We start from the raw sequence: 23979 nt of genomic DNA on the forward strand, positions 1-23979 counted from the left end.
ATGGGTGGCGAGATTGTCAACCTGGTCGTCATGTCCTTCTGGCACAACATGAATTGAAAGCCGGGGATGAAGACCCCGAATGTTGGCGTGATGGTCATGGTTTGCGAGCGGATGTCGTGTTTATCATGTATAGCGCGGGGGGGGGGGGGGGGGGGGGGGGGCACTGGCCTTTTGTCGGGCTGGGGATGTTAGGGCGGCGACCTCTAAGGGCGTTGTTGGTGGAGCACAGGGCACGTCAGAGTGTTGGATGCCGGGGGCGACGTCCCTAGGTAACTGCAGTCCTCGAAGGGTCGGTTGCTATAGATGGTGCTGACCTCTGGAGGTGCGCTTCACCACCTACGATATTTGGGTGGTCCATTCCTGATCCTCTCATAACAGTGTGGTTCTCTCCCCTGCATGGTTGGCGGTCTGGTGGTGCGGTGCCTTCAGGTCCGTTGGTTTGCAGGCACGTATGGTCGAATGTCTATCTCAATTTTCGTTGCCTTGGCAACTGGTGACGGACTTTGTGCCCTTTTGTATCCGATTTTTGCATAGTTTCTCCTAGACCGAGCAACTATCTTCTTTTTTATGAAATGCAAGAACACCATGCCCCTCTCAAGGTGTTACTCCATTTTTTTTAGAAAATTCTCCAAATTGAACTAGAATCATGGATTTTTGTTTAGCTATTCAAAATAGAAAAATGACAAAATTGCCCATCTCGCGCAGGTGCAGGCGCCGCCGCCGCCGCCTGATCTCCTCCCTCCGGCCACCTCAGGCCCAGCCAAGCACAGATCCGGGACCCTCTCGGCGTCCTCTCTCCATCCATCCCGAAGTCCGGTGCCGTCTTCGCCGGCCCTCTCCCCGCGGAGGAGTTCGAGTCCGGCCCTCCCCCTCTTCCTGTCCCGCTCCCGTGCGGCCGCGCCGGGCTGCACCAGGGCGCCCCTGTGGGCTCGAGCAGGTCCCCCTGCGCCTCCCTCTCCTCTCGGCGCAGCCGAAGGCGTCCCCGGGCAAAGCCCTGGCGGCGCGGCGGCGGCGGGACCCCTCGGTCGCCGTTCTCGACAGCGGGGGCGGCGCTGCTCCGCTGCTCCAGGTGGTGATGCTGCTCGGCTCGGCCGGACTTGGTGCTCAGTCGGGTGCTACTCGACGGGCTCGCTTCGGCGTGGGCTGGCGCGGCTCCGGCGGTGGGTGGGCGCGGCCAAGCGCGGACCTGGTGTGGCGATGTGCGGTGCCACGGTCCCCGCGTGATGGTGGTGCTCGGCCCGGCAGCGTCTTGGTGGTGCTCCGGCAGCTCCTGGTGCTGTGGATCCGGCGGATGGCGGGGGGCGGCAGCTCCGGGCGTGCGTGGCTGGCTCTGGCCGGCCCTGGGTTCTCCGGATCTGGCTGCTTCGTTGCGGCGAGATGCTGTTTGGTGGTCCGGTCGGGCTTGGGCTCGGCACGCGGTGTGGCAGCGCCGGGTGAAAGCTCTGCCTCGGGCTTCTGGCCGGGGCCGGCGACGGCGACGCACTCGGGTGCCGCGCTCTTCTTAAAGACGTCGTCGAGGTGTGCTGTCTGCCCTGCTCGTGTCTTCGGTCGGTGAGACCAGTGGTGTGGTGGTGGCTTCTGCTTGGTCATGGCGCGATGGCTTCGTGGGAGGTGTGCGGGTCAGCGGAGGTGCAGTGCGTGAGGATGTGGTGTTGGGCGGTGCTCCGGGCGAAGGCTTGCCAGGTTTCTAACGGCCGACGGTGTCGGCGTCCGCGGATGTCGTGTCACCTCCTTGGAGGCGCCGCCGTGGAGTCCACCCCCTGCACATCCTCGGTTCCAGCTCTTCGGGTGAAAGCCTAAGGCCCAGTCGGTCGGGCGACGGCGTCGGCATCGTCGCTTCCTCCTTTGGGGCGTCGCCTTGAAGAGCATTGGATCCCGTTTGCACTTTCCTTGGGCTGGACGCTCGCGACATTGTGGTCGGCGGCTGTCTGTCCGGCAATGTGGATGTTGCGCGACTTCTAGTGTGGCAACGATGGCGGCTTCGAGCGAAGTTGGGCGGCTGCTGAGCTTTGGTAGTCGGTCTCATCCGGCGTGTTCGAGGGGTTGTCGGGCCTCATTTGTCTTTCTGAAGTCGGAGCTGCAGAGGAGGTGCTTCCGCGGCGACGATGACACGAGACGGGTGGTCGGCTCCGGTGCCGGCTCGACGCAGGCCCAACGCTTTCCCCCTACAATGCTCGTAGACAGAGTCGGAGCTGCCTGGTCGTCGGCGTGTGCGGTGGACTGTTTGGCATCGACCGACGCAAGCCTCGACTTGTTCGTGGTTTTCTCTTTGACGGCGTGTGTGCGTTCTTGTGTGGGTTGTCAGGTCGCCCTGTGTGCCTTGTTTTTGCGGGCATGTTGACGGTATTCGCCCGGTTTTCTGTTAATTAACTGGGCACTTCTCTTCGATCTTTTTTAATGAATCGGGCTCTAAGGGACCGCGTTTCAAAAAAAAAAATGGCATGGTGAAAAGAAAAACATGGAATACAAGTCGGTGAAGTTACATCGTGCGAGGGGAGGACCGTTTGACTAAGAGTTCTGCCTGACAGAAATAAGTAGTAGAGATTGCTAGCTGGATAAAATGACCCACACATCAGATTTTTAAGACGATTATGCCAGTAAGTTGCTTCATCTGGTTCGAGACCTGCCTGTGTGGCTTCGCTAAAGCCGCAGCAAATGGGCCAGCGCAATTTAGCCCGCGAGCGATTTTTTTGTCTCTTCGGTTTTCTAGTCATTTTTCACCTGAAGAAACCGTTTGTTGTTTTAGGAGCTAGATATTTTTTAAACCTATTAATAGTAGTATTTTAGAAAATTCATCAGTATGTTTATTATAAAAATAGTTAATGTATATTAAAAAATGTTCAGTGTGTATTAAAAATGTTCATCATATAACTAAAAAAATATTTTATATCAAAAGTGTTAAATGTATATAAAAATGTTCATTGTATATTGAAAAACATTTAGTTGTATTTAAAAGTGTTCACTATATACTAAAATAGCTCAGTGTGTATTTAAAAAATATGTTTGTCATATATTGGAAAAAATCATATATTAAAGTATTCAATATATATATAATGTTAATGATAACATTATATATTAAAAATTCTTAGTATCTATTTAAAAAATGTCCACTGTATACTATAAAAGCTCAGTGTGTATTTTAAAAATGTTGGCTGTATATTGAAAAAACATTCACAGTATATTACTAAAACAATGAAAAAAGTAAAATTTGCAAGAAATCGAAAGAAAAACTAAAATCTGGAAAGAGAAAAAAAAGCAAATAAAAGACCCCAAATCAGAATAGCTGTTACCTGGGTCGGCCCATCTGAAGGAGTTTTCAGCGAAGCCTCAACTATATGATGCACGTGGACGTCATATAGGAGTGATCATCTGGTTCTATCGAAAGTCAACGACCAGAAGCAGCCATCAAACCAGAACAACGCTTCCACCTCGCCCACTCGTCGTGCTTCCTCCCCGGTGTGCCGCTCGTTCTCCCGACGTCGCCTCGCCGTGCTTCCTCCCAGAAACGCCGCCCGTATAGCTGGGCCCTAGGCAACCCAGGCCACGGCCCGGGACGTGTAAAAACATAGCAGCCCACTAGTTTGCCCTCTGCCTGGGCCCTGGCAGTCAGCCCACAAACTAAACGTCGATCTCTCTCTCTAAAGAAAAAAAGACTGAGCTGAAGGAGACACCTGCCCGACTGCCGCCGTCGTCCAGCCGGCCGCCGCCCGTCCGCCCGACAAGCCGGCTCGGCGCTCGTCCGGCGGCCGCACCCTCCCACTCATCCAGTAGCCGCGGCGCTGCCTTTATTCCAGGAGGGGCGCCCCTGCCGAGCGGTGAAACCCCACCCTGCCCAAATCCGTCGCCAAGCCACTGGCGTCCCCGATGGAGACATTTCCGCCGCCTCCGATTCCTCCGCTGCCCGCGAATGTCTCCTCCGCTCCGCCGCCGCCGCCGCCGCTTCTGCATCAGCAGGCCGGGTCTGCTCCTGCGCCGGCAACGCTCCTGGTGCGGCACCTCCCAGAGGCGATCACTCAGGACATGCTCGCCGGGCTCTTCTCCCGCTACGGCGCCACATCCTTTCGCCCATGCGGTGGAAAGTACTCACCTCCTCCCTGTCTGTCACTCCTGCTTTCTTTGGTTCTGCTCTACTGTTAACTCTTTTCATAAGTTGTGATTTACCTAGCAGAGTTCTTTATGTATACTATAATCTCAAAAGTTCTTTGGGTATACTGAGATTTGTCTGCTCGCCTAGGTAGCATATGGTATTTTTTTACTGAAACTATTTTCATCATGACATTGACAGGTTGAGGAACTGTGCGTTTGTGGATTTTAGGGACGAGATGGCGGCCAATCAGGCGCAGTCTCAGTTGAACAGGTTCATTTCCTCAAGCATACGTTCTGCTTGATTACTTGTAAATTTTCTTTGTTCGAGCCAGCTAATAATTATGGATTATCCCCACACGAGGTAGTTTTATATTGGTCTAATTGTTGATCAAATTTTAATTTGGAATTTGTGGGCACCTTATATCAAGAAGCAGGGAGTACAATAGTACATTGTATCTCTAATTGAAAAGCTGCCTTCTTTTTCCTGTTTCAATAAAATGCTTGTCTCTATGAGAAGTTAGTAGCTCAATTTACCACTACTGGATTTATGACCTTTATATACAGGCCGTTAACAGTGCAAGTGTTTATGGCCAATTTGCTTATATTATCCAATTGGAAGTAACGAAATCAATCTAGCAAACCACTTCCAAACTATGAAGTTTTATATCCTGACCGAGATGCAATTCTGACTTCTGAGACTCCATACTCCGTAGTTCTGCAATGTTTCATAGTTTTCCAACGAGATCAACCAAGTCTGATTCATGCTGGCAGTCCTAATCCTCCATCTTACTTGACAATGTGGATCATGCTCTTTATTTGTTTTTAGGTATGCATATCCACCACCAGATGGAAACATATTGAACAATATTGTCAACTCTCTCATTGCCGTTCCCCGATTTTACAATCAGGTTTATTAGAATTTCAGCCTCGTGAACTACTGATACAATTTGCAGGGCATTACTTTGGGCATTCAGCATGAGCAAATGTATTTGATTGATGTATTTCTGTAACAGGTGTTGCATTTGATGAACAAGATGAACCTTCCAGCTCCATTTCGGATGGCATTGCCTACTCCACCTCTACCATCACAAGGGCCTCTTCCTCCTCCCCCTCCACCACCGCAGCCTTCTATGACAGAGAAACTTCACTTGGCTGATTTGTCTAGTGATGAGTCTGAGATGGAGTCTTCTGATGTTCGTGCCACTTCTTGTGTTTGTATCTTTCAGTTTGTAGTATCTCTGCCAAAAGTTTATGCACAGTATATATATTACAGGAAGATGTTGATACAAGGGAAGTCAAGCGCGCAAAGCATGAAGCTATTGTTGGTCCTGCAGTTGATAGAAGTGTCGCTCATGAATCGGTCGGGGTGAAACCAGTTGCATTAGTTCCCAATGAGCTTCAAGTAATAAAAAAGAAAAACCCAGTACTGCAGGTGAAGCATTTTTCTCAAAACTCAAAAGTGAAGCATTCTTTCCCAGAACTCAAAAGTTGAATTACCTTTTCATTCTCTAATGCTATGGTTCTATGCAGATAAAAATTGTCCCTAAGGCTGCTTATAAGGAACTTGCTGATCGGAGTATTATCGACAAGGAATTGGCCTCTAGAGATGAACAACTTGAAGAAAAACATTTTGCCACACCTCAGGAAATAGAGAAAGAGAAATTACCGACGGAGGAGATTTTGTCCCTTCCCATGTTCAAGGTAGATGAATTCAGTATTTTGTGTCATTTGCAGAGACATTGTGATTACTTGTTGGTCAGCCTGAACATCTCGAGGTTTTAGTGATAATGATATTGCCTTTTAACTTCAAGATGATTATAACCAATGCACAGTATGTGTATTATCATCTGTTGTTCACTTTATTTTGTCCTTTGTATCTTGATGATGAGATGCTAATAATTGGCAGACCGATTCCTATTAGCAGATTTTAGATGTAGTTTCATAAGCTGGTGCTGCTAGGTGCTATGTAGTGGGGTCTATTATGTCACTATGACAATGATCAGAATAGAGATCATCATCCGCCCTTCTTTTTTTTACGAAAACAATGGGCAAATGCTGATTTTTCGCAAGTAAATATTACAAAATTTCCCTTCTGTTTATTGAATAACATAGTACAATCTTATTATGTTTTGATGCCTCACTGGCACATGCTTGTGTCTGTTTTGCAGAATTACACTCCAGGGAATCCTGCCAGTGTATTATATATTAAGAACTTGGCAAAGGATGTTGTTCATGATGACTTCTACTATGTCTTTGGTATGACCCAGGGAGGCTGAGTACCGCGTTTCTTGAAATGTTTATATAAGAATTCTGCACATTTTAGTGCCTTCTCATTTCCTCACATTGTTTCAAACTGCTCTTAACAGGATCTGTGTTTGAAAGCTTGGACGCTGCAAGATCTGGCTTAAGTATAAAGTTAATGCAGGTTAGATGTGTACACATGTTTTGCTTGTGCCATGATTATGATAAAAAGGGAACCTATTCATAAATTAATATCCAAAGTATGTTCCTTGCTCCTGCATCTGTGGATCATGGCAAACATTATCGAGAAAGCTGACATTTGTTTTTGGACCACATTAAAAAGTCTGCCACCATTTTGTTTCATTTTGCTAGTGCATCGTGCTGTTTCTGAAATTTTCTTATCTCGCTCCAGGAAGGTCGAATGCGGGGCCAAGCTTTTGTGACGTTTCCATCTCTTGAACATGCTCAACGCGCACTGGTTAGTGACTGCCGATTTTACCCATCAGTTTGTAGTATTGCACAAGAAAGCTAATGTATTGAAATACGGTAGAAACCCCATCAGCATACCCTCAGATCAAAAGCTGCTCACTGGACCCAGCACTAGCAGACTTTGTCTGCAGTAACAAAGTTATTAAGACCAAAAGGGAAAACATCTTACGCAGTTTGTTGTCAAGAAATAAGTTCTTTACAATTGGAGTTTCTTCTTTAATTCCTTATTCAGTCCTTGAGAAGCAGGGGTGCTAAAGAATAACGCCATTTCTGATTTTGCAGAATTTAGCGCATGGTTATGCATTCAAAGGCAAGCCGATGATCATTCAGTTTGGTAGGAACCCTGGTGCTAGCAAAGCGTCCTAGGAGGTTGCATTCTTTCCGATTCTGATTTTCTGTAAAGCTGTTAGAGTTAGCAACCAAGATTGTGGGTATTTTGTGCTGGTGCCCATGAATTGTTAAATTCCATGTGGTATATAACGGCACTTATCTTGTTGCTAGAATTTTAGGTAAGCAACAGCATTGGTTACTTCGGTCGGTTACCATATCTGATGTACCGCATCTCTCCATGAGAACAAATTCTGTACCATTCTACGGGTTTTTTTCTTCAAATTATTTTTATATTTCATGAAATCTCAGATCAATAACACTGTGGGACGATTTGGAGGAGAGGGGGAAATGAGGATGAGAACAATTTGGAGCGCCCTTTATGGCCATAGAGGGTCGGATGACAACTCTGTTAGAGTGACCTTTTTGACAAATATCAAGGGTTGGAGTAGAGCCCAAATATTCAGGTCTGTACTTATCCTCATTTCCCCCTCTCCTCCAAATCTTCCTTGGCAAGACTCCTCCAACTGTCCAACACACGCGCAATCCTCAAACCCTAGCTCCTCCGATCCAAACACCTCCTGGTCCCTCGGTCCATCCACCATGGCATCGCCTGCCGGTGATGACAGCCACCTCTTCGCCGGTGTCCACATCCTCCTCATCGGTTTCGACTGCGTCTCCGTGTCCCAGGTGCGTGCGGCTTCGCCTCCCCGCCCTCCCACTTCGCCACGCGAACCTAACTCTTCCATCTTGGATACTAACTTCCGGTGGTGCGTTCCTGTAGTACCGGTCGAAGTTGGTGCAGAGCGGCGGCACCGACGCCATGCAATTTGGCGGCGGGTGGACCCACATCGTCGTGCGCGGCCTTGTCTACGTGAGTCTGGCTTTACGGATCTGCGCTCATCGATACTTTTGGTGCTTTCTTGCGGATATGGTACTGATATTGGCTCTGTGCAGGATGACCCGGTCTGCGCGGTGGCGCGGGCGCAAGGGAATAAGGTTGTCAGCGAGATGTGGGTGGATGATAGGTTGGATCAGGGTGTTCTTGCCGATGCTGATAAGGTCCGTTTCTGTGCTAATTGTCTACTTCTCCTATATTTGCGTACCATGCCACAAACTTTCTCAGTTGTTGCTACTCTTGTCGCAGTAATGTAGTTACTTTTGTGGTCACAGTTCTGCCACTGCTCGAGTTTCCTGAAGCAGTAATATTTGTTTCCTTTGCCAGGTTATTTATTGGCCAGCCAGAGATTTGAAGGGAATACCTGGTAGTGGCTCACTGCAGATTTGCTTGACGGGGTACCAAATGAAGGACCGCAAAGATATAATGGTAACTGCTTGCCATTTGTATCCTCATATCTCCTAGTCAAAACTCTGAAACATGGCAACCTTTAGTTAATTCTTCAAACATAACATATATACAAATGTAAAGTTTTGGTCACATTGTGCAGTGATTTTCTTTGACTTTCATGCAATCAGGGGAGAGATACTTTCCTTTTCTTTCTCTACAAGGAGAGATACATGCAATCAGGGGAGAGATACTTTCCTTTTTCTGGAGGGCCAAGATCGGAATTACGAGGAATTAGAACAAATGCACCTTATATTGTGGAATTTTATCAAAAAAACAAATACACCTTATATAAAGAAACGGAGGGAGTAGTTGAGTTATTGGATTTTGTGGTTTACTGGTTATATATATCTTGACTTATAATGTACTGTGTTCCTTTTCGTTCTTAATGCAGAAAATGGTATCTTTGATGGGTGCACAATTCTCCAAACCTTTGTTAGTACCCTCAGTCACTCATCTTGTTTGCTATAAATTTGAAGTTTTGTTGCTTTTAGCAGACAGTCAGTGCCATAATTATGCATGGATAGTTCATTTTCGTTTTGTTGTTTTTCCTTCCGCGGTTCTTCGTTGCTGTTTCTTTGTAGTAGTGAACATGCATTTGCAAGCGCTGACATATTTTTTTATTTCCTACTGTTATTGGTAGATTTTTGTTTTAGATGTGATGTTAGTTTTGTTGCCAAGAATTTAACTCTATGGACGAGTGGGAATCTTATACCCAAATTGACATTTTGGCGTCAGTGACATTTTTCCCTCATGTTTGTCATCACATTAGGATTTTGGTGAACTAGTTCGTGTATAGAAGTCGTATGATATCTTGAGTTTAAAACTTAAATGAGCAATAATTAAAAATAATCCCAGCAACTTGGCTTCACGTTTTAGGCTAGAGGGAACCAAGACTTAAAGTGGCAATGTTGAAGTAAGAATCTTTGATGTCATTTGGTGGTTGAACACATAGATGGCATCGCAGTGTGAGTCTTTGCTTTTCTTGTCTTTATGTGACCCATATAAAAAGTTATCTCATGATCATACAGCCTTTGGCATGAGTGATGTACCAAATGGGATGTGTTTTTGCTCCTGATCTTTTTCCCTTTTTCCAGTTTTGTTTTTTGGGCCTTTCTAGTTTGAACTGCTGGTTTCTGATAATACAAATCGGAGAGGAAATTCTCTTTATAGAAAGAGAGTGTTGGTGTACAGTGATGAACATATGAGAAGTTCTAATATGTGCGTGTATATGTCATGATGCTCTTTGCATAGTCTAGAAAGCCTCTGGTGAAAAATAGGCTTCTCGGTAACTTAAAATAATTCACAAGATGCCTATCGAATGTATGTTTCGGAAATTTCTATGTGCGTGTATATGTCATGATGCTCGAAAGTTTTTGTATATGCTCCTTAAATGCAACATCACAGTTCTTCAAATGAACTAGGTGAGAAGTACAAGTGTGCCGAAAGGTTGGGCATCAAGATTGTTAATCACCGTTGGTTGGAGGATTGGTATTACACAACAGCTTTTGTTTATAATATAAGCTCACATATTAAATATCATTATATTGCTGATTTTTCCTTTATTTTTATTCGGTTTTGCTAATTTACAGTCGGCTGTTTTGTAATTCGCTGACGTTTGAATTTCTGTCTGTTTGATCTCGCGTCGAGATTCGCGCTCGGTCCTGCTCTTTTGTGCTGGTTTTCGGGTCGCTTTTGTTTATCAGGCGCGGTTTTCTCCATCCGCCCGTTTTTCCTTGACCCGGCCGAACCGGTGGGCACTGTAGGTTTTTGTCCCTTTTGAATTTGGAGCGGGGTGTCGTTCCCCTTTCTCATTTGGATAAGGCAGAGGGAGTGAGAGCTCGAGCGGCGGCGGAGGGCGAGGCGATTCCCCGTGTTCATGGCGATTTGGAGTTCATCCGCCCTAGGATTTTGACGGCATCCTCTTCGTTCTCGTCGCCCGCGGCTGCGCTGGTTTGTTGCCCTGTCTTCTCGCGCTTTTGTGCTTGCTTTTCGTGGCCATGTAGTTCCAGATCTAGGTGATTTTTGGGTTCGCGGATCCGCGGGATGTGTATGTTTCTGGCGCGGTGTTCTCCATGCCCGTGATGTGTGTGTGTTTTGTGCGCGCGTGAATTTCTGATAGGAGCCTTCAGTGTGCCACACGTAGTCTTCATGCCCGAGGTGTGTGTGTTCCTGCAGATGTGGAGGAGCGCCCGCCTTAGGGTTCTAGTTGTTGATGTGTAGGTATGCGTAGAGGATAGTTTTTCCTGCAGATGTTGTGGAGGTATACGTAGTTGGTGTTAGTTTTCAGCTGCGGATCCCGTAGCTTGTGTCTGTAGTTCGAGTTGTGGCTAGAGCGCCTGAATTTTGTGATGTTTGTGTCGTTTTTGTCCGCTGTTGTTCATCTCGGTGGCTTACTGATCAACTCTATGTATTTTTTGTTCATTTTTGTTCTGCACTTTTCCTGAATTACATGCTTGTTTTTATGTATTTCCACCATGATATGAGTGTACATAATATCAAGGGTCTGCAGATTTATGTGCATGAAGTTCTGCTGTGCATTTTTCTCACCCTTTTTTAGTTCACATATATGCTCACTGTATTTTGTCCTGTAGAGGGTCACTGCTACCTTATGTGTCATGCCGTGGTCTTGTGTTTTTCTTGTGGATGCAGTCCAAATCCTGTGCCCTCCCCAGTTAGGTTGTTATTGTTGATGTGTATTTTTATGTGTCCTAGAGTTGATGTGGAAGTAGGCGTAGTAGGCATTTAAGTTTTAGTGGTGGATCCTATAGCTCCTGTCTCTGAATTCCGAGTTCTGGTTTGTAGCCACTGTAGGCCCTGAATTTTGGTCATCTTTGTAACGTTTTCTCGTCTCTTGCCCGTGGTTTCGTGGCCGTGTAGTCTCAGATCTAGGGGATTTTGTGGATCCGCAGAGTTTGTTTGCCATGGTGTTTGTAGTCTGCCGTGGTTGTGGCGTCGGAGGTTGCAGCGTGCCATGCGCAGTCCGCCGTGTCTTCCTTTTCCTGCTGTGGACGGAGGCCAAATTCCTCCTGGTTAGGATCCCATAGGACATTTTTTGGAGGCAGTGTTGTGGCTGTTTGATGTGGAGGTAGGCGTAGAACGCTAGATTTCCCTTGCTGTTGATGTGGAGGTAGGTGTGGTAGGGTTTAGTTTTGAGGGGTGGATCCAGTAGATGTTGAACTCTGAAGGATCGAGTTCAGTGATTTCGCGCTCAGCATAACCTTGTCATTGTTGATGTGGAGGTAGGTGTGGTAGGGTTTTGTTATACTGTAAATTAGTGTAACTGAGATTTTTTTCAGAGTTGGTCTACAGTTCCTATATAGAGCCTTTCTGCAGTTTTAAGTGTTTCAGTGTTTCTCGTTTTATAGCCTGAACCTTATCACTGTGTAAGCTTTTTCCCTCTAATTACCGTGGGGATAGCTTGTCTTTTTATCATTTTCCCCTACAGTCTCTTCATGTAGCTACCCTGTTGTGCATCACACAGTATTTTTCACCGGTAATTACTATGTAGTTTTGGGTGGTAGTTATACCATAAATTACATAGTAATTTGACCGATAATTTCTGTGAAATTATAGTGTAATCCTATCCCATGATTTACTGTCTAGTTCGACTGATGTTTACTCTGTAGTCCGATGCCCCCTTTTTACACAGTAATTTGACTGATTTTACTGTGTAATTTGTGTGGTAGTTACACTGTAATCATATTCCATTTACACTATAATCTGTCGCGATTTTGCACAGTATTTTTTACCCCATAATAACTGTGTAATTTGTATTCTAGTTACACTGTAATCTGATGCATTTTTGCACCGTAATTTCTCCCGTATTTTATTTGTGTAATTTGCATGCTAGTCACCCTATGATTTATGCATGAGTGGCCTCGCCGTTCACCCCTTTTTGTTGTGCAGCCCTACAGTCTTTGATGTTTTTGTTGAAATCTGAATGATCCCATGACTTCTGTTCATCTATTTTCTGAACCTTAGTAAGCAGTCGATGGATAAGTTTGTGCAGTCTTGATTTTTGTGAAACCTTTGTGGTGCTTTTTGACCACTCATGTGTGGTGGCTGATGCTTGATCTGCGAGTAAACTAGTCATATGTTTTTGGCAGCAGATGCTCTTGCTTGTGTGAATTACTACTTCAGAAGTTCTTTGGGAATTTGTCTGTCAATTTTGGTTCTGTTAATAACTCTGAGATTTTGTCTTCCTAGTTTGTTCAATATCACCATCACTGTTGTATCTAGTGGCGTGAGGCTTGTAAAATATCTATACATCACGTTTTCTGTTGAAGGTTGTTTTGTCGCGTGCATCCAATTCACAAGCCTGCTGCCTTTGCATTGTAATATGTTGCGCTTTTGCATTGTAACTGTGTAATTTGTATGCTAGTTACATTGTAATCTGATGCGTTTTTACACTGTAATTTCTCACGTATTTATTGTGTAATTTGTATGCTAGTCAGCCTGTAATTTCTCTTATGTATATTTTGAGGCCCATTTTTTCTCTCTATTGTTTTTCAGGTAGTATCTCAATGGGTAGACTGCGGAAAGTCTCTCGCAAGGATGTTCCCCTAGTTTCTTCAGTCGAGAGCGCTGATTCTTTGAGAGACCCTTATGTGCCTAATGATTTTGCTGATGATGGTTCTAATGCTATGTCTTTGGGAGTTATTATTTGTCTTCTTATCTTCTTTCCATTTTCATTTTCATTTTCTTTTATATTTTTATATTTTTTATTAATTTTTTTTATTGTTTTTTGATATTTTTTTTCCTTTTGCAGGGTTGTTCTGGTGATGATGAAGAGTTTGATAAAACACTTTACAATTTCTATCTGAATAATGTAAGCCATTTTTTCATGTTTCTGGTGATGATGAAGAGTTTGATGTTTTTATTCCATATTTTTTCATATGTTGGTTTGATGATTTTATGTTTTTTGTTTCTTGATCAAAAAGTAAAGTACCTGAAGAGAAAATTATCATCTGCTGGCAGAAGGAATGTTGTAAGTCTTTTTTTCTCTTTCGTTAATCATTGGGTCATTTGTATGGTACCTACACTGTAAATTTACCCTATATGAACTGTAACCTAAATGCCCTTATTACTGAGTGATACTTAGTGTGAAATTTGTATGGTAGTTACACTGTAATCCTATAATCATTGTGTAATTTTGTATGATAGTTCCACTGTAATCCTATTCCTTTCTTACAGTGTAAATTTACCCATATCTACACTGTAATTCAAACGGGAAGTGGAAATTTACCCATATCTATACTGTAATTCGAATGCCCTTTTTTACAGTGTAAATTTACCCATAGTTACACAGTAATTTGACTGATAATTACCGTGTAATTTTGTATGGTAGTTACACTGTAATCCTGCACCTTTTTACAGTGTAAATTTACCCATACCTGCATTTTAATCTGATGCCTTTTTTTACTCAGTAATTTGACTGATAATTACTATGTAATTTGTATGGTAGTTACACTATAACCTTACACCTTTTTTACAATGTAATTTTACTCATATCTACACTATAATTCAAATGCCATTTTTTACACAGTAAGTTGACTGATAATTACTATGTATTTGGTATGGTAGTTACAATGTTAGTACACAATAGTTACAATGTAATTCCCCCGATGTAATTTTACCCATGTTTGTATTGTGTAATTTGACTGATAATTTTATGTGTAATTTGTATGGTAGTTTCACTGTAATCCTATTTTTCCATTTTCTGCAGTGTAATTTTCTCCATAATGTATACTGTAATCTGTTGCTATTTAAACTGTAATTTTACACTTAATTACTGGGTAATTTGATATGCTAGTCCCAATGTGATTTTACTCGTGTAATTTTACCCCCTTATGCATTTTGCTCGGTGTAACCTTATGCATTTGTACAGTGTAATCCTGTCAGGTGCTTTTGACGGGTCAAGGAAAGGACAATAGGGCGACTGGTTCAACCTTTTTGTCGCTGTTAGTTGCTTGACGGGTCACAAATACAGCCCGATCCGTTTTCTTCTGTAAAAACAGACATATAGCTGTCAACAGATTATTGGTTGGAAAATTTGAATGATAACCAATTACAAATCAGTCAATTGTTGAATAGACAGTCCCTTTTTATTTTACAGCTTAAAGTCATGGAAAATCCTACCAGAAGATGATTATAGCGAGAGGCAAGTAAATGTACATTTGCACGCTTCTTTCGATTTGTCTTTTCCACCTGTGTTGTATCCATGTTTTGATTAAATTGTCTCCCTATAGCGCTTACTAGCTGCGGTTGGCTAATCTATTACTGAGCATCCCAAAACCTAATCCTGGCTATTTGTTTCATTCAGTGGCTGGGAAGTAGGGATAGTGGAGGCGCAAGCCAAGGAACGCCTCAAGTTCCCGATTCCGGATCGCCTCAAGTTTGCAAATGGGAAGTATGCCGTGAATAAAGCGAAGAAGATAAGCAGCAAGGTGCTCGCCGCAGCCCTGGCGCTCCTAAACCGCGCCCATCCGGAGGTGGGCACCGACTTCTTGGCGTGCCATGATCTTCCTCCCGACACCCAGGACCAGACCGCCAAGTACGCCAAGGTCGCGAAAGCCTTTGTTGACTCGTGCTTTAGCAAGCTCGAAGCAGACGAAGCCTGATGAACAACTAAAGATGGGCCTTGTTTGTAGATACAGCCTGAACTTCTTTTGTTAGAATAAAGGTTATGAAATCTTCAGAGAAAACCAGTGAAAAGGAGTCAAAGGCCGTCACCTGTCGTAGCGTTCTGTCCCTGCCCCTGCCTTTCATCGGTGAAATGTATCCCAGAAAGCTTTCAGAATTGACCTGGTCTCATTGCAATTGGGAGGCACAAAAAGTGGCGTAACTTATGGTTCAGATTCTCCTATGTATTGGGACGATGATCCTCGTAGTATTATCCTAGCTGATATTGTGGGCAATGTAATATTTGAATTAATTAAGTGGCTGAAGATTAAATGGCATTCCTAAAAGAACTTCTCTGGTGGATGGCGTCTCTTCTCGTTCTTTTGCTTCACCTACCAAGTTGATTTCTCAAAACCAACATATTTGTGACTAGGGTAATAGACGGATCCGGCTTGCCTGCTTCCTTCCCATGCTTCCATCCGTGCTCCCACCTCATCCTACGGTTGTCTTTTTTCCTCTTTTCTGTCTAATCTAATCATCCCCCCCTCCCCTGATTTTAAGGGGATGGGGCCAGGTTTTATTTTGTTCCAATCAAATCAAGCCACGTACGCGGAAGCACGGATGGGCACACGCCGGGGGAGCAGGCAAGTCTCGTCCATAATAGACAACCACCACTTGTACACAAAAATAGCATTCATAAAAACTTAAATAATATTTTCACAAAAAGTCTGGTCATAATTGTATAAACCAAAAGGTTTATGTCTATAAGCATAAGGTCCAAGGATACATGTAAAAGTTCTTTTCTCTTAATCTCTAGGATACACGGGTATTTCAAAAAAATCAGAATCGTCATTAAGATAACAAAAGATGTGTATGGTTAGATGATTTTCTAACATTTGATCAATGAACGGTAGGGATAGTGATCTTTTTTGTTTTTATTTTATTTTTTCATAGCCAATGCATGTCTTATATCTCTACTATTAAAGGGGATCGAACATCGTGATGGTTCGACCTCGTTCAATCCCCACCTCCCTTCCTACGACCACCTCCTTCTATCGATCGCCCCACGCCACCGATTTTCTTTCACGGTGTGTCCCACTTCCACCTCCGGTTTACAGGAAAAAACAACAAAACTAAACAGCCCTACCCACACACACGCCTCACGAAGTCACGATCCCCAACTGTCGCTAGACCAAGCCAACGTGCACCAGGTCAAGGCGTTACACGTGCGATCGGGAGGCGATCACGGCTGCTAGGTTTCGCTCATGGGGATGGTTTCTTGCTGGCGGCCGTAAGGATTACGACCGGCGTGATCCATTGGCTGGCCAGATCGTGTGTTGGTCGTCTCGCTCTTGCTTGGTTGTCGCACGGGGGCGACGGCGACGCACAAGATAATGCATCCCCTATGGAGGGTGTCCCGATCCTCATGAGATATGACACGGAGGAGGAGGATGCAGACCACTCGGCAAGGCTCGGAGGAGGAGGATGCAGGCCACGCAGTAAGGCTGGGACTGGGAGGGCTCATCTTGATGGAGAAGGAAGACCAAGGGATGCTCTTTGAGGACGAGCCAGGTGATCAATTCCAAAACCTTAGATGGATTGTTGCGGGCAAATGTATGTTCGTCGAGAAAACTCAACATCACGGAGCTGGAAAAAACCATGAAGAGTAGGATGGGTTTGGTCGAGGGGAAGCGGCGGTTTGTCGCTATTTGTACTTTTGTACAACTCATGATTCTTGAGTAAGGACTTTCAGCATGCTTGCAGCCCTGCTGCTCTGCCTGAACATGACCTGGAGTGCCGGCCTAGCGCTTATCATGCTCAACTTCATGGACGCCGCTCTAGCAACTCACAATTGTCCTTATTTGTTTCGCGCTGCACTTCTGCCTCTGGTTGTCGCACGTACAGGTTGCGGGCTGCGTGGAGGTGTGGCGGCAGCGATGACGAGGATTAACCATCCACGACGAGCACCGCTGCAGCTATTCCTGTTGTGCTCATAGCCTCACACGCTGTGGAGCCGGTCTGCCCTAGCCTTTCCGATCAGCATCCCCGTGCACCTCCACTTGGCTGATCCAATGCGGGCGACTGCCTGCCAATCCCGGTAGAGCTTCTCTCTACCCACCATGGCCAAGAGGTGGGCAAAATCCAATGACCGGGCCGGTAGGATGCATCTGTAAAGAACCTCATCATCTCATGAATACCAGATTTCCAAGTTCTCCTGGGTAGTTCAGGCAAAAAAATCTGAAATACTACTTCCAAATCGTCAAATGTTTCCATGATATGCTGAGTTAATTGTTGAATTTCCATGGAATTAGTATGACAAGTTTACAACGATTGGTATGTCCCTGTTTGAGGCATGGTTTGAGGTAGTGAGTTCGTGTTCTGCTTATCGTGCCGGCCTAGCGCTTATCATGTGTTGGGTTTCATAGTAATTTCAAAAAAATTCCTACGCACACGCAAGATCATGGTGATGCATAGCAACGAGAGGGGAGAGTGTGATCTACGTACCCCTGTAGATCGACAACGGAAGCGTTTGGTTGATGTAGTCGTACGTCTCCACGGCCCGACCGATCAAGCGCCGAAACTATGGCACCTCCGAGTTCTAGCACACGTTCAGCTCGATGACGATCCCCGGACTCCGATCCAGCAAAGTGTCGGGGAAGAGTTCCGTCAGCACGACGGCGTGGTGACGATCTTGATGCACTACCGTCGCAGGGCTTCGCCTAAGCACCGCTACAATATTATCGAGGACTATGGTGGAAGGGGGCACCGCACACGGCTAAGAATATGATCACGTGGATCAACTTGTGTGTCTAGGGGTGCCCCCTGCCCCCGTATATAAGGGAGCATGGGGAGGAGGCCGGCCGGCCCTATATGCGCGCCAAGGAGGAGTCCTCCTCCTAGTAGGGGTAGGACTCCTACTAGGAGGGGGAAGGAAGTGGGGAGGGAGAGGGAAAGGGGGGCGCCGCCCCCCTCTCCTAGTCCAATTCGGACCAGGGGGAGGAGGCGCGCGGCCCACCTTTGGCTGCCCCTCTCTCTTTCCACTAAGGCCCATATGGCCCATTACTTCTTCTGGGGGGGGGGGGTTCCGGTAACCCTCCGGCTCTCCGGTTTTCTCCGAAATCACCTGGAACACTTCGGGTGTCCGAATATAGCCGTCCAATATACCAATCTTTATGTCTCGACCATTTCGAGACTCCTCGTCATGTCCGTGATCACATCCGGGACTCCGAACTAACTTCGGTACATCAAAACTCATAAACTCATAATATAACTGTCATCGAAACCTTAAGCGTGCGGACCCTACGGGTTCGAGAACAATGTAGACATGACCGAGACACGTCTCCGGTCAATAACCAATAGCGGAACCTGGATGCTCATATTGGCTCCTACATATTCTACGAAGATCTTTACCGGTCAGACCGCATAACAACATACGTTGTTCCCTTTGTCATCGGTATGTTACTTGCCCAAGATTCGATCGTCGGTATCTCAATACCTAGTTCAATCTCGTTACCGGCAAGTCTCTTTACTCGTTTTGTAATACATCATCTCGCAACTAACTCATTAGTTGCAATGCTTGCAAGGCTTATGTGATGTGCATTACCGAGAGGGCCCAGAGATACCTCTCCGACAATCGGAGTGACAAATCCTAATCTCGAAATACGCCAACCCAACATGCACCTTTGGAGATACCTGTAGAGCACCTTTATAATCACCCATTTACGTTGCGACGTTTGGTAGCACACAAAGTGTTCCTCCGGCAAACGGGAGTTGCATAATTTCATAGTCATAGGAACATGTATAAGTCATGAAGAAAGCAATAGCAACATACTAAATGATCGGGTGCTAAGCTAATGGAATGGGTCATGTCAATCAGATCATTCACCTAATGATGTGATCCCGTTAATCAAATAACAATTCTTTGTTCATGGTTAGGAAACATAACTATCTTTGATTAACGAGCTAGTCAAGTAGAGGCATACTAGTGACACTCTGTTTGTCTATGTATTCACACATGTATTATGTTTCCGGTTAATACAATTCTAGCATGAATAATAAACATTTATCATGATATAAGGAAATAAATAACAATTTTATTATTGCCTCTAGGGCATATTTCCTTCAAATCTCCCACTTGCACTAGAGTCAATAATCTAGATTACACAGTAATGATTCTAACACCCATGGAGCTTTGGTGTTGATCATGTTTTGCTCATGGAAGAGGCTTAGTCAACGGGTCTGCAACATTCAGATCCTTATGTATCTTGCAAATCTCTATGTCTCCCACCTGGACTAGATCCCGGATGGAATTGAAGCGTCTCTTGATGTGCTTGGTTCTCTTGTGAAATCTGGATTCCTTTGCCAAGGCAATTGCACCAGTATTGTCACAAAAGATTTTCATTGGACCTGATGCACTAGGTATGACACCTAGATCGGATATGAACGCCTTCATCCAGACTCCTTCATTTGCTGCTTCCGAAGCAGCTATGTACTCCGCTTCACATGTAGATCCCGCCACAACGCTTTGTTTAGAACTGCACCAACTGACAGCTCCACCGTTTAATGTAAACACGTATCCGGTTTGCGATTTAGAATCGTCCGGATCAGTGTCAAATCTTGCATCAATGTAACCTTTTACGATGAGCTCTTTGTCACCTCCATATATGAGAAACATATCCTTAGTCCTTTTCAGGTATTTCAGGATGTTCTTGACCGCTGTCCAGTGATCCACTCCTGGATCACTTTGGTACCTCCCTGCTAGACTTATAGCAAGGCACACATCAGGTCTGGTACACAACATTGCATACATGATAGAGCCTATGGCTGAAGCATAGGGAACATCTTTCATTTTCTCTCTATCTTCTGCAGTGGTCGGGCATTGAGTCTTACTCAACTTCACACCTTGTAACACAGGCAAGAACCCTTTCTTTGCTTGATCCATTTTGAACTTCTTCAAAACTTTGTCAAGGTATGTGCTTTGTGAAAGTCCAATTAAGCGTTTTGATCTATCTCTATAGATCTTAATGCCTAATATGTAAGCAGCTTCACCGAGGTCTTTCATTGAAAAACTCTTATTCAAGTATCCCTTTATGCTATCCAGAAATTCTATATCATTTCCAATTAGTAATATGTCATCCACATATAATATCAGAAATGCTACAGAGCTCCCACTCACTTTCTTGTAAATACAGGCTTCTCCAAAAGTCTGTATAAAACCAAATGCTTTGATCACACTATCAAAGCATTTATTCCAACTCTGAGAGGCTTGCACCAGTCCATAAATGGATCGCTGGAGCTTGCACACTTTGTTAGATTCCTTTGGATCGACAAAACCTTCTGGTTGCATCATATACAACTCTTCTTCCAGAAATCCATTCAGGGATGCAGTTTTGACATCCATCTGCCAAATTTCATAATCATAAAATGCGGCAATTGCTAACATGATTCGGACAGACTTAAGCATCGCTACGGGTGAGAAGGTCTCATCGTAGTCAATCCCTTGAACTTGCCGAAAACCTTTTGCGACAAGTCGAGCTTTGTAGACAGTAATATTACCGTCAGCGTCAGTCTTCTTCTTGAAGATCCATTTATTCTCAATTGCTTGCCGATCATCGGGCAAGTCAACCAAAGTCCATACTTTGTTCTCATACATGGATCCCATCTCAGATTTCATGGCTTCAAGCCATTTTGCGGAATCTGGGCTCACCATCGCTTCTTCATAGTTTGTAGGTTCATCATGATCTAGTAGCATGACTTCCAGAACAGGATTACCGTACCACTCTGGTGCGGATCTCACTCTGGTTGATCTACGAGGTTCAGTAGTATCTTGTTCTGAAGTTTCATGATTATCATCATTAGCTTCCTCACTAACTGGTGTAGGTGTCACTGAAACAGTTTTCTGTGATGCACTACTTTCCAATAAGGGAGCAGGTACAGTTACCTCGTCAAGTTCTACTTTCCTCCCACTCACTTCTTTCGAGAGAAACTCCTTCTCCAGAAAGTTTCCGAATTTAGCAACAAAAGTCTTGCCTTCGGATCTGTGATAGAAGGTGTATCCAATAGTTTCCTTTGGATATCCTATGAAGACACATTTCTCCGATTTGGGTTCGAGCTTATCAGGTTGAAGCTTTTTCACATAAGCATCGCAGCCCCAAACTTTCAGAAACAACAACTTTGGTTTCTTACCAAACCACAGTTCATAAGGCGTCGTCTCAACGGATTTTGATGGTGCCCTATTTAACGTGAATGCGGCCGTCTCTAGAGCGTATCCCCAAAACGATAGCGGTAAATCAGTAAGAGACATCATAGATCACACCATATCTAGTAAAGTACGATTACGACGTTCGGACACACCATTACGCTGTGGTGTTCCGGGTGGCGTGAGTTGTGAAACTATTCCGCATTGTTTCAAATGTACACCAAACTCGTAACTCAAATATTCTCCTCCACGATCAGATCGTAGGAATTTTATTTTCTTGTTACGATGATTTTCAACTTCACTCTGAAATTCTTTGAACTTTTCAAATGTTTCAGACTTATGTTTCATTAAGTAGATATACCCATATCTGCTTAAGTCATCTGTGAAGGTGAGAAAATAACGATATCCGCCACGAGCCTCAATATTCATCGGACCACATACATCTGTATGTATGATTTCCAACAAATCTGTTGCTCTCTCCATAGTATCGGAGAACGGTGTTTTAGTTATCTTGCCCATGAGGCACGGTTCGCAAGTACCAAGTGATTCATAATCAAGTGGTTCCAAAAGTCCATCAGTATGGAGTTTCTTCATGCGCTTTACACCGATATGACCTAAACGGCAGTGCCACAAATAAGTTGCACTATCATTATCAACTATGCATCTTTTGGCTTCAACACTATGAATATGTGTGTCACTACTATCGAGATTCAACAAAAATAGACCACTTTTTAAGGGTGCATGACCATAAAAGATATTACTCATATAAATAGAACAACCATTATTCTCATATTTAAATGAATAACCGTCTCGCATCAAACAAGATCCAGATATAATGTTCATACTTAACGCTGACACCAAATAACAATTATTTAGGTCTAATATTAATTCCGGAGGTAGATGTAGAGGTAGCATGCCGACTGCGATCACATCGACTTTGGAACCGTTTCCCACGCGCATCATCACCTCGTCCTTAGCCAATCTTCGCTTAATTCGTAGTCCCTGTTTCGAGTTGCAAATATTAGCAACAGAACCAGTATCAAATACCCAGGTGCTACTGCGAGCATTAGTAAGGTACACATCAATAACATGTATATCACATATACCTTTGTTCACCTTGCCATCCTTCTTATCCGCCAAATACTTGGGGCAGTTCCGCTTCCAGTGACCAGTCTACTTGCAGTAGAAGCACTCAGTTTCAGGCTTAGGTCCAGGTTTGGGTTTCTTCTCTTGAGTAGCAACTTGCTTGCCGTTCTTTTTGAAGTTCCCCTTCTTCTTCCCTTTGCCCTTTTTCTTGAAACTAGTGGTCTTGTTGACCATCAACACTTGATGCTCCTTTTGATTTCTACCTCCGCAGCTTTCAGCATTGCGAAGAGCTCGGGAATAGTCTTATTCATCCCTTGCATATTATAGTTCATCACGAAGCTCTTGTAGCTTGGTGGCAGTGATTGGAGAATTCTGTCAATGACGCAATCATCTGGAAGATTAACTCCCAATTGAATCAAGTGATTATTATACCCAGACATTTTGAGTATATGCTCACTGACAGAACTGTGCTCCTCCATCTTGCAGCTATAGAACTTATTGGAGACTTCATATCTCTCAATCCGGGCATTTGCTTGAAATATTAACTTCAACTCCTGGAACATCTCATATGCTCCATGACGTTCAAAACGTCGTTGAAGTCCCGATTCTAAGCCGTAAAGCATGGCACACTGAACTATCGAGTAGTCATCAGCTTTGCTTTGCCAGATGTTCATAACATCTGGTGTTGCTCCAGCAGCAGGCCTGGCACCCAGCGGTGCTGCCAGGACGTAATTCTTCTGTGCAGCAATGAGGATAATCCTCAAGTTACGGACCCAGTCCGTGTAATTGCTACCATCATCTTTCAACTTTGCTTTCTCAAGGAACGCATTAAAATTCAACAGAACAACATCACAAGCCATCTATCTACAATCAAGCATAAACAAGCAAGATACTATCAGGTACTAAGTTTCATGATAAATTTAGGTTCAATTAATTTACTTAAAGAACTCCCACTTAGATAGACATCCCTCTAATCCTCTAAGTGATTACGTGATCCAAATCAACTAAACCATGTCTGATCATCACGTGAGATGGAGTAGTTTCATTGGTGAACATCACTATGTTGATCATATCTACTATATGATTCACGCTCGACCTTTCGGTCTCTGTGTTCCGAGGCCATATCTGTATATGCTTGGCTCGTCAAGTATAACCTGAGTATTCCGCGTGTGCAACTGTTTTGCACCCGTTGTATTTGAACGTAGAGCCTATCACACCTGATCATCACGTGGTGTCTCAGCACGAAGAACTTTCGCAATGGTGCATACTCAGAGAGAACACTTCTTGATAATTAGTGAGAGATCATCTTATAATGCTACCGTCAATCAAAGCAAGATAAGATGCATAAAAGATAAACATCACATGCAATCAATATAAGTGATATGATATGGCCATCATCATCATGTGCTTGTGATCTCCATCTTCGAAGCACCATCGTGATCACCATCGTCACCGGCGCGACACCTTGATCTCCATCGTAGCATCGTTGTCGTCTCGCCAATCTTATGCTTCCACAACTATCGCTACCGCTTAGTGATAAAGTAAAGCATTACAGCGCGATTGCATTGCATACAATAAAGCG

The 23979-nt window shown here is 44.4% G+C and overlaps 1 protein-coding gene across 10 annotated transcripts; it reads left to right on the plus strand.

The window, feature by feature from the left end:
- Positions 1-3646: 3646 nt before the first annotated feature.
- On the plus strand, positions 3647-15475 carry LOC123132065 (U11/U12 small nuclear ribonucleoprotein 65 kDa protein). 10 transcript variants are annotated; one of them, XM_044551819.1, is made up of 19 exons: positions 3647-4079; positions 4286-4357; positions 4913-4994; positions 5100-5279; positions 5360-5518; positions 5617-5787; positions 6255-6342; positions 6453-6511; positions 6740-6805; positions 7099-7185; positions 7456-7610; positions 7704-7833; positions 7928-8017; positions 8101-8205; positions 8369-8470; positions 8883-10441; positions 13004-13319; positions 13432-13478; positions 14379-14581. In XM_044551819.1, exons 1-10 carry the CDS (start codon positions 3865-3867, stop codon positions 7180-7182), a joined length of 1176 nt encoding a protein of 391 aa, XP_044407754.1. In that variant the 5' UTR covers positions 3647-3864; the 3' UTR covers positions 7183-7185; positions 7456-7610; positions 7704-7833; positions 7928-8017; positions 8101-8205; positions 8369-8470; positions 8883-10441; positions 13004-13319; positions 13432-13478; positions 14379-14581. The 10 variants fall into 10 exon arrangements, with proteins under 10 accessions (XP_044407754.1, XP_044407750.1, XP_044407756.1 ...); XM_044551821.1 differs by lacking the exon at positions 14379-14581 and adding an exon at positions 14814-15475 and having other exon boundaries at positions 3648-4079; positions 7099-7325; positions 7456-7833; positions 13004-13146; positions 13260-13319; XM_044551816.1 differs by having other exon boundaries at positions 3648-4079; positions 7099-7325; positions 7456-7833; positions 13004-13146; positions 13260-13319.
- Positions 15476-23979: the final 8504 nt, after the last annotated feature.

This window comes from Triticum aestivum, chromosome 6A (assembly GCF_018294505.1).
Source record: "Triticum aestivum cultivar Chinese Spring chromosome 6A, IWGSC CS RefSeq v2.1, whole genome shotgun sequence".
NCBI lineage: Eukaryota > Viridiplantae > Streptophyta > Magnoliopsida > Poales > Poaceae > Triticum > Triticum aestivum.